The 13,665-nt window shown below is 42.6% G+C and overlaps 1 protein-coding gene across 1 annotated transcript in view; it reads right to left on the reverse strand.

Annotated features, from left to right (window-relative positions):
• The window catches only part of agk (acylglycerol kinase), a 50,162-nt gene extending 41,559 nt beyond the window's left edge, over positions 1 to 8,603 (reverse strand). Inside the window, exons 1-2 of the mRNA XM_068050735.1 lie at positions 8,379 to 8,603; positions 2,073 to 2,112 (exon numbers count right to left, since the gene is read on the reverse strand). Of these exons, the coding sequence (XP_067906836.1) occupies positions 2,073 to 2,112; positions 8,379 to 8,479 (141 nt within the window). The 5' untranslated portion in view covers positions 8,480 to 8,603. The remainder of the gene's footprint in view (positions 1 to 2,072; positions 2,113 to 8,378) is intronic.
• Between the last annotated feature and the right edge of the window lie 5,062 nt (positions 8,604 to 13,665).

A 13,665-nucleotide genomic window follows, 5' to 3' on the forward strand; every position in this document is an offset into this window, starting at 1 on the left:
AACTTGTCCTGAACCTTGAATGAACATATACACCTAGGTCCCTCTGCTCCTGCACCCCCTTTAGAATTGTACCCTTTATTCTATACTGTCTCTCCATGTTCTTCCTACCAAAATTAATCACTTCACGTTTCTCTGCGTTGAACATCATCTGCCACCTGTCTGTCCATTCCACCAACTTGTCTATGTCCTTTTGAAGTTCTACACTATCCTCCTCACAGTTCACAATGCTTCCAAGTTCCGTATCGTCTACAAACTTTGAAATTGTGCCCTGTACACCAAGGTCTAGGTCATTAATATACATCAGGAAAAGCAAGGGTCTCGACATTGATCCCTGGGGAACTGCACCACAAACTGTCTTCCAGCCCTAACAACATCCAGCCAATTTCCTACCCATGTTGCTACCGTCCCTTTTATTCCATGAGCTACAAGTTTGCTCACAAGTCTGTTGTGGCACTGTATCAAATGCCTTTTGAAAGTCCATGTACACCACATCAACAGCATTGCCCTCATCAACCCTCTCTGTACCTCCTCAAAAAACTCCAGCAAGTTAGTTAAACATGATTTTCCCTTTAGAAATCCAGAGAGGAGAAAACTTTTTCTCTTTAGGTCTGACTTCGTTATCAGCTATCACAGACTGTCTTGGCAGACAGTGTGTTTCTTTCTTAGTTGGACAGGAAGTCAAAGGTTTAACTTCTGACCCCTTTCGTGCCTGAGGATTAACCAGTTGAACAGCCAATAAAACCAATTACCGCCATCCTAGGAGTGGACTCCTGTCAGCCAACCTGTGGCAGTGCTTGATGAATGCAGCCATTCCAAAATACTGCATTGTAAATGCTTACTAGAAGAGTTGGTTAACCAATTTGTTGTCTCATACGGAATACAGTTTTAATGGCTAGCCTATCTCCTTAAAAAAGGACTTACAAACAAACCCAGCCCCACTTTGTCCAAGTGGCTTCAGTCACTGCAAAGATTTAGAAAAATGCTAGAACTTCACAAAGTAACCTTTAGAATACTATATCTGATTTTGTATCAAAAACATATCACAGCTTAAACCAAAAATTCTGAAGTACATTAGATGAATATGTCCTTGCAACCCAAGAAACTGATATATTCATGTTCTTCATCTAAGGAAGGGCAGGGCAAATTTTGTTTTCTTCTGTTTTATCCTATTGTAGGTCTCATGACAAGTGGCTATGCAATGCTTATGTATGCAATCATACTTGGGAGAAATATTGGGATTTATTTTAACTGCTGTTGTAGGGGTATATCAACTACAACTTACATTTATATAGTGCTTTAACATAGATTCACATTGTGAAAAGTTACATATAGGTATAAGGAAAGAGTGGACGTTGAGCCAAAGAACCAGATATTAGAACGAATAGGCAAAAGCTTGGTCATTTTTTATTTTTGTTTCAGATTTCCAGCATTGGCAATTTTATTTTAAATCTTGTATCACAGGCTTTAACACTAAAACTATTTTCTACATGGAGCACGTGAATTAAAATCATCCAATTTATAAATTTCATCTTCAGAAACCAAACTCCCTAATGCTTGGTGTGCAAGTGACTCTAAAGTACATAGTACTCATACACAAAGATAAGTTACAGGCAAAAATCCAGAAGTGTACGAATAATGCCTAGGCATGGACCCATAGGCAACAGAAATTTCAAACACTTCTTCCAAGGAGAGTATCTAAGTCATTCTATCACCAAATCAGATAATGTAAAGCTATTTCTTGCAGAATCATACAAAAAGTTACACATCTAATCAGCTTAAACACCACACCTCTGCTATTCCACCCACACACTGGAGTTAATGGGGCAGATTTTCTATTTGCCGCTCAGGAGTAAAACTGCCATTGTGAATGAGCTGCCTGTAATAGAAGCCACACGATTTCTATTGAAAAACACTGGAAATGAAAATCAGGCGGTGGCCAATCGCAACACCAGTTTTATACCTGGGCAGCAAATATAAAGTTTACCCAATGTCTCAGTGACTGTAAAGACGATTTGGGGTAATTAATAGGCTAACTAACCAAGAAAATGCCCAATCATTTGAGTTTGCCTTACCTGTGCTTCCTGACATGCTGCCCTGCGCAAGAGATTGTCCCTGAATTATACATAAAAAGATGTGTTAAGGCACTATATGGAACTGCATACACATTCTTTCTGAAAAGGTTATTAATAATAAGCTTTAAAAGAGTGATTGCAAACCTTTAGGTGAAAATGTTCTACATATTTTACTCTAACTTCCTCATTCTTTTTATGTTGCCTAGTTTTTAAATCCTTGACCGCAATGAATAATTTTCCTCAATTAACTTTGTTCATTTCTGTCATATGCCTTCTAGAGAAAGCAACACCACACACTAAAAAAGCAAAATTATTAATAGCCCTGCATCAGCAATCGCAATAACATTAATACCCTACAATGTCTTAATACAGCAGTCAATGAATAAAATAACATTTCAGTACTGATCCAGTAACATTAATATCTCACGGTAAATTTAACGAACATTATATATTATATGCGCTGAGGACCATCTTCAAATCCTCACTAGATACAGGCGAGGTACCAGATGATTGGAGGTTGGCGAATGTTGTGTACCGTTGTTTAAAAAGGATACACGGGATAAGCCAAATAATTATAGGCCAGTCAGTCTGACCTCAGTGGTGGGTAAATTGTTAGAATCTATTGTGAGATATAGATACACTGTCACTTGCATGGATTAATCAGGGTAGTCAGCATTTGTGAGGGGAAGGTCATGTCTTACTAACTTAGTTGAGTTTTTTGAGGAAGTAACAAGGAGGATTGATGAGGGTAGTGCAGTGGATGTGGTTTACATGGATTTTAGTAAGGCATTTGACAAGGTCCTGCATGGCAGACTGGTCAGTAAAATGAAAGCCCTTGGGATTCAGGGGAAGGTGGCAGGTTGGATCCAGAATTGGCTCAGGGACAGGAAGGGCAGTAGTCAACGGATGTGTTTGCGAATGGAAAGCTGTTTCCAGTGGCGTTCCACAGGGCTCAGTGTTGGGTCCCTTGCTGTTTGTGGTATATATTAATGATTTGGACATAAATGTGGGAGGCATGATTGGGAAATTTGCTGATGACACATAAATTAGCCATGTGGTTAATAGTGAGAAGGAAAGCCGTGGACTCCAGAATATCAATGGTTTGGTTGAGTGGGCGGAAAAGTGGCAAATGGAATTCAATCCAGAAAAGTGTGAGGTATTGCATTTAGGGAGGGAAAATAAAGCGAGGGAATACACAATAAACAGAGGATATTGAGAGGGGTAGAAGAAGTGAGAGACCTTGGAGTGCATGCCCACAGGCCCCTAAAGGTGGCAGGACAGGTAGATAGAGTGGTGAAGAAGGCATTGGATTGCTTTTCTTTATTGGCCGAGGTATAGAGTATAAAAGCTGGGATGTGGTGCTGGAACTGTATAAAACTGTATAGGCCACAGCTGGAGTATTGCGTGCAGTTTTGGTCACCACATTACAGAAAGGACATAATTGCTCTGGAGAGAGTACAGAGGAGATTTACAAGAATGTTGCCAGGGCTATAATGTTGCAGCTATGAAGAAAGATTGGATAAGCTAGGGTTGTTTTCCCTGGAACTGAGGAGGCTGAGGGGTGACTTGATTGAGGCATACAAAATTGAGGGGCCTAGATAGAGTGGATGGGTAGGACCTGTTTCCCCTGGCAGGGAGGTCAGTTATCAAAGGACACAGATTTAAGGTGATTGGTAGAAGGATTAGAGGGGACATGTGGATATCTGGAATTCACTGCCAGGAATGGTGGTGGAGGCAGAAACCCTCAATTCTTTTAAAAGGTACCTGGACATGTACCTGAAGTGCTGTAACCTGCAGGACTATGGACCAGGTGCTGGAAGGTGGGATTAGTTTGGGTGGCTAGTTTATTAGGCCAGTGCAGACGTGATGGGCTGAATAGCCTCCTTCTGTGCATTACCTTTTCTATGGTTCTATAGTATCAATGTCATTTATTGCTGTTGTCCAGAACCACTGATTCCTGTAACCAGTGATGATAATGACAATCACATAATCACTGTCAAAGTACCAGTAAGAACTGGAACATTCTATAATTCCTGATCCAGCACAGAGCAGTTACATTATAGGGTAGACTCATATTAAACATCTTGCACAGAATCATAGAAAGTTTAAGGCACAGAAAGAGGCCACTTGGCCCATCGTGTCTGTGCCGGCCGAGAAACGATCCACCTATTCTAATCCCACCTTCCAGCATTTGGTCCATAGCCCTGCAGATTTCGGCACTTGAGGTGTATATCCAGACTCCTTTTGAATGAGTTGAGGGTTTCTGCCTCAACTACCCTTTCAAGGCAGTGAGTTCCAGACCCCCACCACCCTTGGGTGAAAGTGTTTTTCCTCATCTCCCCTCTAATTGTTCTACCAATCACTTGAAATCTATGCCCCCTCGTCACTGATCTCTCTGCTAAGGCGAATAGACCCTTCACCTCCCCTCTATCCAGGCCCCTCACAATTTTGTACATTTCAATCATATCTCCCCTCAACCTTCTCTGTTCCAAGGAGAACAACCCCAGCCTATCCAATCTTTACTCATAGCTGCATTTTTCCAGTCCTGACAACATCCTCGTAAATCTTCACTGTACCCTCTCTAGTGCAATTATATCCTTTCTGCAATGAGGTGACCAGAACTGCACACAGTACTCAAGTTGTGTCCTAACCAATGAATTATACAGTTCCAGCATACATTTTATACCTCGGGTAATAAAGGAAAGGATTCCATATGCCTTCTTAACCACCTTATCGACCTGTCCTGCTACCTTCAGGGATCCGTGGACATTCACTCCAAGGTCCCTCACTTCCTCTACACTTCTCAGTATTTTCCAATTAATTGTGTTTTCCTTTGCCTTGTTTGACCTCATGCATCACCTCACTCTTCTCCAGGTTGAATTCCATTTGCCACTTTTCTGCCCATCTAACCAGCCCATCAATATCTTCCTGCAGCCTATAATTATCCTTCTCGCTATCTACCACACGGCCAATCTTTGTGTCATCTGCAAACTTCTTGATCATGCCCCCTACATTTACGTCCCAATCGTTAATATATACCACAAAAAGTAGGGGACCCAGTAGTGAGTCCTGTGGAACGCTACTGGAAACAACCCTACAGTCGCTAAAACACCCGTCAACAATTACCCTTTGTTTCCTGCCACTGAGCCAATTTTGTATCCACCTTGCTGCATTTCCCTGGATCCCATGGGATTTTTTTTTTTTAAACCAGTCTGCCATGTGGGACCTTGTCAAAAGCCTTGCTAAAATCCATGTAGACCACATCAACTGCACTACACTCATCTATCTTCCTTGTTACTTCTTCAAAAAGTTCGATCAAGTGCATTTAATGTGCAATTCCTGTTTATCACACTTACTTCCCATATCACAACTGCTACTTTTAAAAGAAATTACAATTGTGTCTTGCCTGAAGCAACACAGTAATAATGGGCAACTTCAATTTACATATCGACTGTATAAACCTAATTAGCACTAATGCTGTGGAGGATGAATTCTTGGAGGGTGTACGAAATGGGTTTCTGGAGCAGTACGTTGAAGAACCAACTAGGGATTGGGCTATTTTACATTTTGTATTATGTAATGAGAAAGGGCTGATTAATAACTTTGCTGTAAAGGAGCCTATGAGAAATAGTGACCATAATATGATAGAAATTTACATTACGTTTGAAAGTGATATAGTTCATTCTGAAACTAGGGTCATTAATCTAAACAAAGGAAACTATGAAGAAGGTGTGGGGCAAGCTGGCTGTGGTGGATTGGGAAAATACACTAAAAGATTTGACAGTAGACAGGCAATGGCTAGTATTTAAAGAAGTATTACATGGTCTACAACAAATATACATTCCTCTAAGACAATGCCAGCCAGATTCCAATTTTTATTATATATAGCACTGTATTATTATTTCTCCAGTTTCTATATTTTATATACAAGAATGTAGTATATTTTATGTATCATGTATAACAGTATATTGATGCTATATTTTATGTAAAATGTGCTAATACTGTCATTTATATTACAAAATAACATGACATTGCTGATATCCCAGGTTATACATTAAATATAACACTGTCACTGCTACCCTAGATCATATACACATCATACTGCTCCCCAGCTAAAGGGCCATTTGTAACACTCCGAATTGCTGCTGCCCCAGTTCAAGGACCATTTGTAACACTCTGCACTCCTGCTGCCCCAGTTAAAGAGCCATTAAAGGGAGTGGGACTGACAGCATAGTTCCGTGGAGAGCCGGCATGGACTCGATGGGCCGAATGGCCTCCTTCTGTGCCGTAAATGACTATTTACAACACTCTGCATTGCCCCGGTTTATAGGTCATTTCTAACACTCTGCATTGCTGCCGCCCCGGTTTGTGGATCATTTCTAACACTCTGCATTGCCCCGGTTTATGGGTCATTTCTAACACTCTGCATTGCTGCTGCCCCGGTTTATGGGTCATTTCTAACACTCTGCATTGCCCCGGTTTATGGGTCATTTCTAACACTCTGCATTGCTGCTGCCCCGGTTTATGGGTCATTTCTAACACTCTGCATTGCCCCGGTTTATGGGTCATTTCTAACACTCTGCATTGCTGCTGCCCCGGTTTATGGGTCATTTCTAACACTCTGCATTGCTGCTGCCCCGGTTTATGGGTCATTTCTAACACTCTGCATTGCCCCGGTTTGTGGATCATTTCTAACACTCTGCATTGCCCCGGTTTATGGGTCATTTCTAACACTCTGCATTGCCCCGGTTTATGGGTCATTTCTAACACTCTGCATTGCTGCTGCCCCAGTTTATGGGTCATTTCTAACACTCTGCATTGCTGCTGCCCCGGTTTATGGGTCATTTCTAACACTCTGCATTGCCCCGGTTTGTGGATCATTTCTAACACTCTGCATTGCCCCGGTTTGTGGATCATTTCTAACACTCTGCATTGCCCCGGTTTATGGGTCATTTCTAACACTCTGCATTGCTGCTGCCCCGGTTTATGGGTCATTTCTAACACTCTGCATTGCTGCTGCCCCGGTTTATGGGTCATTTCTAACACTCTGCATTGCCCCGGTTGTTGGGTCATTTCTAACACTCTGCATTGCCCCGGTTTGTGGGTCATTTCTAACACTCTGCATTGCCCCGGTTTGTGGATCATTCCTAACACTCTGCATTGCCCCGGTTTGTGGATCATTCCTAACACTCTGCATTGCCCCGGTTTGTGGATCATTTCTAACACTCTGCATTGCCCCGGTTTGTGGGTCATTTCTAACACTCTGCATTGCCCCGGTTTGTGGATCATTCCTAACACTCTGCATTGCCCCGGTTTGTGGATCATTTCTAACACTCTGCATTGCCCCGGTTTGTGGATCATTTCTAACACTCTGCATTGCCCCGGTTTGTGGATCATTCCTAACACTCTGCATTGCTGCTGCCCCGGTTTGTGGATCATTCCTAACACTCTGCATTGCCCCGGTTTGTGGATCATTCCTAACACTCTGCATTGCTGCTGCCCCGGTTTGTGGATCATTCCTAACACTCTGCATTGCCCCGGTTTGTGGATCATTCCTAACACTCTGCATTCCCCCGGTTTATGGGTCATTTCTAACACTCTGCATTGCCCCGGTTTGTGGATCATTTCTAACACTCTGCATTGCTGCTGCCCCGGTTTATGGGTCATTTCTAACACTCTGCATTGCTGCTGCCCCGGTTTATGGGTCATTTCTAACACTCTGCATTGCTGCTGCCCCGATTTATGGGTCATTTCTAACACTCTGCATTGCTGCTGCCCCGGTTTATGGGTCATTTCTAACACTCTGCATTGCTGCTGCCCCGATTTATGGGTCATTTCTAACACTCTGCATTGCCCCGGTTTATGGGTCATTTCTAACACTCTGCATTGCCCCGGTTTATGGGTCATTTCTAACACTCTGCATTGCTGCTGCCCCGGTTTATGGGTCATTTCTAACACTCTGCATTGCTGCTGCCCCGGTTTATGGGTCATTTCTAACACTCTGCATTGCTGCTGCCCCGATTTATGGGTCATTTCTAACACTCTGCATTGCTGCTGCCCCGGTTTATGGGTCATTTCTAACACTCTGCATTGCTGCTGCCCCGATTTATGGGTCATTTCTAACACTCTGCATTGCCCCGGTTTATGGGTCATTTCTAACACTCTGCATTGCCCCGGTTTATGGGTCATTTCTAACACTCTGCATTGCTGCTGCCCCGGTTTATGGGTCATTTCTAACACTCTGCATTGCTGCTGCCCCGGTTTATGGGTCATTTCTAACACTCTGCATTGCTGCTGCCACAATACCGGTATCGCTTGTGCAACCAGTTCACTCCCCAGCTCAGTCCGCAAACCCCGGCCGCTGTCTTCTTCCAGTGATTGCGGAGAGTCTTCAGTAGCTTCGCCATTGTTCCGGCTCCAGCTGCCCGACACCAATTTCACGCCAAATGAATCACTTTTATTCCTCTCTCCCAATCCACACATGAAGCTTCCGCTTGTTCACATGGCTACCGGTTCCGCACATAAAACTGTCCGGCGAGGAACCATCGGCCTTCACACCACATTCCACCAACTCAAAGATACCTTTTGCCAAGTCGATCAGAAACAGCATATTCAGGACAATTAGAAAAGACCTTTCAGAATTTTCGGCTACCAGTTGATTAAGTGCAAACTGACAGCATGGCATGAGTGTATAAGAGTGGAATTTATTAAAACTGGGTACATTTATTTTAATCATTTTGAGCTGTGCGAGAACCCTGTGCAATATATTTACAGGAAATGGTTCCCAGCAATATTTTTAAAATAGAAGAGCCTACACAAAAACCTTGGTGAATCATACACAGGCACCTCTACACTTCAGCAGCATAGCATTGTTTTGGCTTTACTAATGTGTGCATAACCATTTGGACATACCCTATACTATACTAATGGCGCACTGACACGGAACACAAAAGTCCGAGTGTATCAGGCCTGTGTCCTCAGTACCTTGCTCTATGGCAGCGAGGCCTGGACAACGTATGCCAGCCAAGAGCGACGTCTCAATTCATTCCATCTTCGCTGCCTTCGGAGAATACTTGGCATCAGGTGGCAGGACTATATCTCCAACACAGAAGTCCTTGAAGCGGCCAACACCCCCAGCTTATACACACTACTGAGTCAGCGGCGCTTGAGATGGCTTGGCCATGTGAGCCGCATGGAAGATGGCAGGATCCCCAAAGACACATTGTACAGCGAGCTCGCCACTGGTATCAGACCCACCGGCCGTCCATGTCTCCGCTATAAAGACGTCTGCAAACGCGACATGAAATCGTGTGACATTGATCACAAGTCGTGGGAGTCAGTTGCCAGCAACCGCCAGAGCTGGCGGGCAGCCATAAAGACAGGGCTAAATTGTGGTGAGTCAAAGAGACTTAGTAGTTGGCAGGAAAAAAGACAGAGGCGCAAGGGGAGAGCCAACTGTGCAACAGCCCCGACAAACAAATTTCTCTGCAGCACCTGTGGAAGAGCCTGTCACTCCAGAATTGGCCTTTATAGCCACTCCAGGCGCTGCTTCACAAACCACTGACCACCTCCAGGCGCGTATCCATTGTCTCTCGAGATAAGGAGGCCCAAAAGAAAGATACTAATACACTCTCCTCTTTCTGCAAGGGCCTCCAAAGATGATTACAACCGTGAGCAAATTGCTGACTGGCCCAGTACATAAGCACACTTGAACACATAGGTGCCACTGCAGATATGCACCTTGTGGGACTCAGATAAAGAAAAAAAAGGTGGGCGCCCCTCTAAGACGTCACTCCTGTGCCTTGCAGGTTTAAGGTTCTTTAACCCAAGATTTATGAGAAATTATAATAACACCTGAGCTCTGTTTAAAGAGTTACTTTACTAAAAGATTCAAAACTACAATTCGAGCAATGCATCAAGAATGTTACAAGAAATTATACATACAAACACCCGCGAATAATCAGATCTGCGTTGATTATAGGTCCTTGGGCTTACTGGTCAGGTCACACCACTCCGACTCGAGTGCCGAATACCTTTTTACAACATCTTTTATACACTTTTTTTCTGGGGTGGACTTGGGTGATATAAGATAGGACTTTAATGTCCTATAAAAGTTCTTAATATAAAATGTCCAATAGTATATCGAGTTTCTTGTCTAAAACCATGGAGTAAAAGCCTGCCTTTAAGTTAAATTCTAACTTTCATGACCTCCTATAGCCTTTGCACATACAGCATGCTCAGATAAAAGCAAAATACTGCAGATGCTGAAAATATGAAATAAAAACAAGAAATGCAGGAAAAACGCAGCAGGTCTGGCAGCATCTGTGGAGAGAGAAGCTTCTCTCTCCACAGATGCTGCCAGACCTGCTGAGTATTTCCAGCATTTCTTGTTTTTATTACAGCATGCTCAGGACTATTTTTCTTATCTCTTTCTGTTTTCCATGGCTAGTTCCATAATTCCCTCAAATACCATCCTCGACCTTCAAGCCTACTTTCAGGGCCTTCATTGTTCATATTTGCTTGTTATCAGTAATTTGTGCCCAAAGCTAATCATAATGGTTATCCAATTGAGCTGTTCTCATTTCTTCAGACTATTGAAACATAAAATGTTTACTATGGTTCGACACACTAATTAACTTTTGAATTTCAGCAAGCATCTTATTTTGGCAAGGTTAACGGAAAGACTTAACACAGCTGCTAAGTATGGTTGTTTGTTTTTAGTTCCTCTTAATCATCTGTAGGGTTGTAGGCCTCACAGCCGGACACACCATGGTCTGAAGAGTAAAAAGTAGCTTGCAACAGTTTCATGTTATTTGGAAAAGTCTTTTGGCCTTGCCCATGCTGGTACATAGAATTTGCTCAATTTTTAAGTTTCTGGTAAAATTACAGCAAAAATCTGTATTCTTACACTCCTGGTGAAGCACCCAGCACCTATGTGGAGGAGATAATTGAACTGGCAGCAGATAAGGAGTAAAAACTGGGCCATCTATCCTGCTGGCTGTTTAAAATATCACTGATGCCACGAACTGGTGCCACACAGACATGGTGGTTGCTGCTGCTGCTGTATTGTACATTCATAGAATCATAGAATAATACAGCACAGAAGGAGACCATTCAGCCCATCAAGTATGCTAGCTCTTTTGAAGAGCAATCAAGATAGTCCCATTCCCTGCTCTATCCGCATATTGCTGCAATTTTTCTCTTACAATTATCCAATTCCCTTTTGAAAGCTACTATTGAATCTGTATCCACCACCCTATCAGGCAGTGCATTCCAACTCCTAACTACTCATTGTGTAAAAAAAAATTCCTCATGGTTCTTTTGCTAATCACCTTAAATCTGCACCCTCTGGTTATCGACCCTTTTGCCAGTGGAAACGGTTTCTTTTTATTTACTCTATCTAGACCCTTCATGATTTTAAACATCTGTATCAAATCTGCTCTAAAGAGAAGAACTCCAGCTTCTCCAGTTTGTCCACATAACTGTAATCCCTCATCCCTGGAACCATTCCAATAAATCTCTTCTGTACCCTCTCCAAAGCCTTTATGTCCTTCTCAAAGTGTCTTGCCCAAAATGGAACACAATACCCCAGCTGGGGCCGAACAAGCGTTTCATATTGGTTTAGCATAACTTCCATGTTTTTGTACTCTATGCCTCTATTTATAAAGCCCAGGATCCCAAATGCTTTATTAACTGCTTTGTTAACCTGTTTTGCCACCATCAAATATCTGTCTTCAGCTCTCTCTCTCTCTTCTTGCACCCCCTTTAAAATTGTACCATTTAGCATGTGTTGTCTCTCCTCATTCTTCTTACCAAAACCTATCACCTCACAATTTTCTGCATTGAATTTCATCTGCCATGTGTCCATCCATTCCACAAGCCGATATCCTCTTGAAGTCTATTACTAAATTCCTCACTGTTTACTACACTTCCAAGATTCATATTATCTTCAAATTTCAAAATTGTGTCCTGTACCACCAAATCCAAGCCATTGATGTATATCAAAAACAGCAGCGGTCATAGTCCCGAACCTTGGGAAACTCCACTGTACACCCCCCTCCAGTTACTTGCATTATTCTGATCTCATGGTCAAAGCCTTTAACAATGTATATCAATGGCTTGAAACTCCAATGAAGTTACACCATGAAACTGACTTTGTATGGGTGGTGTGCGAAATGAGCTGGGAATCATACTAACTGCCTGCCTGTTCTTACAAGCATTGCAATTTATGTGCAATATAAGCTAATGATGGATAACATTATACATTCAATATCCTGTCATTTCTGTTTCATTTGCCCACATGGCTGTATTAAGAAGGCAGGCTTGTTATTTTGCTGGTATCAGTTCATAAATGTTGATATGAGTTTATCAAACTATTTTTGTTTGCAAAATCAATATTTCTGCTTCAATCTAATGTTTTATTTTGTTTGAAAGTTGCTGATTAATTCTTCAGCTAGCTTTCTTTTGAAATTATTTGAGATTCAACTATTTTTTCATCTAATCCTACTTGAGAGGTAGAGCCTTGAGTTACAATGTGACTGGGGGGGAAGAAGTGGATGAACATAGGGAAGCAAAGAAGAGCACTGATCTTGGACACAGAGCTGGGTGGATCACAATCGGAGTGGATCGTAAACAGAATGGAAGCTGAGAATTTGGTGGTAGTGGGAATTCAGTGGAGAGGAGGAAGGTAGTTTCTAACGCCCAATTCAAAAGCAGTGGAACTGCGGAACCCGATGATTCTAAAATAAGTATCTAGAAATTTAACATTTAGGTTATTTGTGTTAATCTCTCAGTGGTTCTTGTTAAAATTGAGAAAATAATTTAGTCTTTGAGTAGTTTGCTTTGAGGAGCAAATAGAAAAATGGCAGTGTAGTTTAGATCGAGTTAACAGTAATTTTATGAATCACCCCAAATCTAAGGAGTTTATTTTTAAATTTCTAATTAGAATGGAGGGACAGCTATGATCCGTAGCCTGCAATTCCTGTGCCATGTAGGGACTTCAGGATGCTTCATGTGTTGCAGAAGCCCATGTTTGCAGTAAGTGCCTCCAGCTACTCAAACTCATGCTGAAGGTTTCTGAGCTTGAGGGGCAACTTGAGTCACTGCAGGCATACAAGTGGATAAATGTTTCCTAGATCACAAGTTCCAGGAACTGGTCACCCCACAGCCAGATAGAGTTCACAATAGCAAGTGGGTGGCCACCCATAAAGTAGGAAGAAGCAGACAGTGCAGGAATCCTCCTGAAGTGTGACACTCTCAAACCGATATTCAGCTTTGAATACTGGTGAGGGTGACGACAGTCCCGAGCTTGGCACATTGAGGTGAAGGACTGCATAGGATGGTACAGCAGGGTGCAGTAGTAATTTGGGATTCGATAATCAGGGGACAGACAGGCAGTTCTGCTACCTCTGACATCAGACCCATATGGCATGTCACCTCCCTGGTGACAGGGACATCATGGACAGGGTGCAGAACATTCTGTGGCAGGGAAAGGATAAAGCCAGATGTCCTGGTCCATGTCGGAATCAATGACATAGGGAGCAAGAAGGCTGAGGTCCTGCAGTCAGAGTTTAAGGAGGTAGGGAAGAAGTTC

Source organism: Heterodontus francisci, chromosome 18 (assembly GCF_036365525.1).
Source record: "Heterodontus francisci isolate sHetFra1 chromosome 18, sHetFra1.hap1, whole genome shotgun sequence".
Classification (NCBI taxonomy): domain Eukaryota; kingdom Metazoa; phylum Chordata; class Chondrichthyes; order Heterodontiformes; family Heterodontidae; genus Heterodontus; species Heterodontus francisci.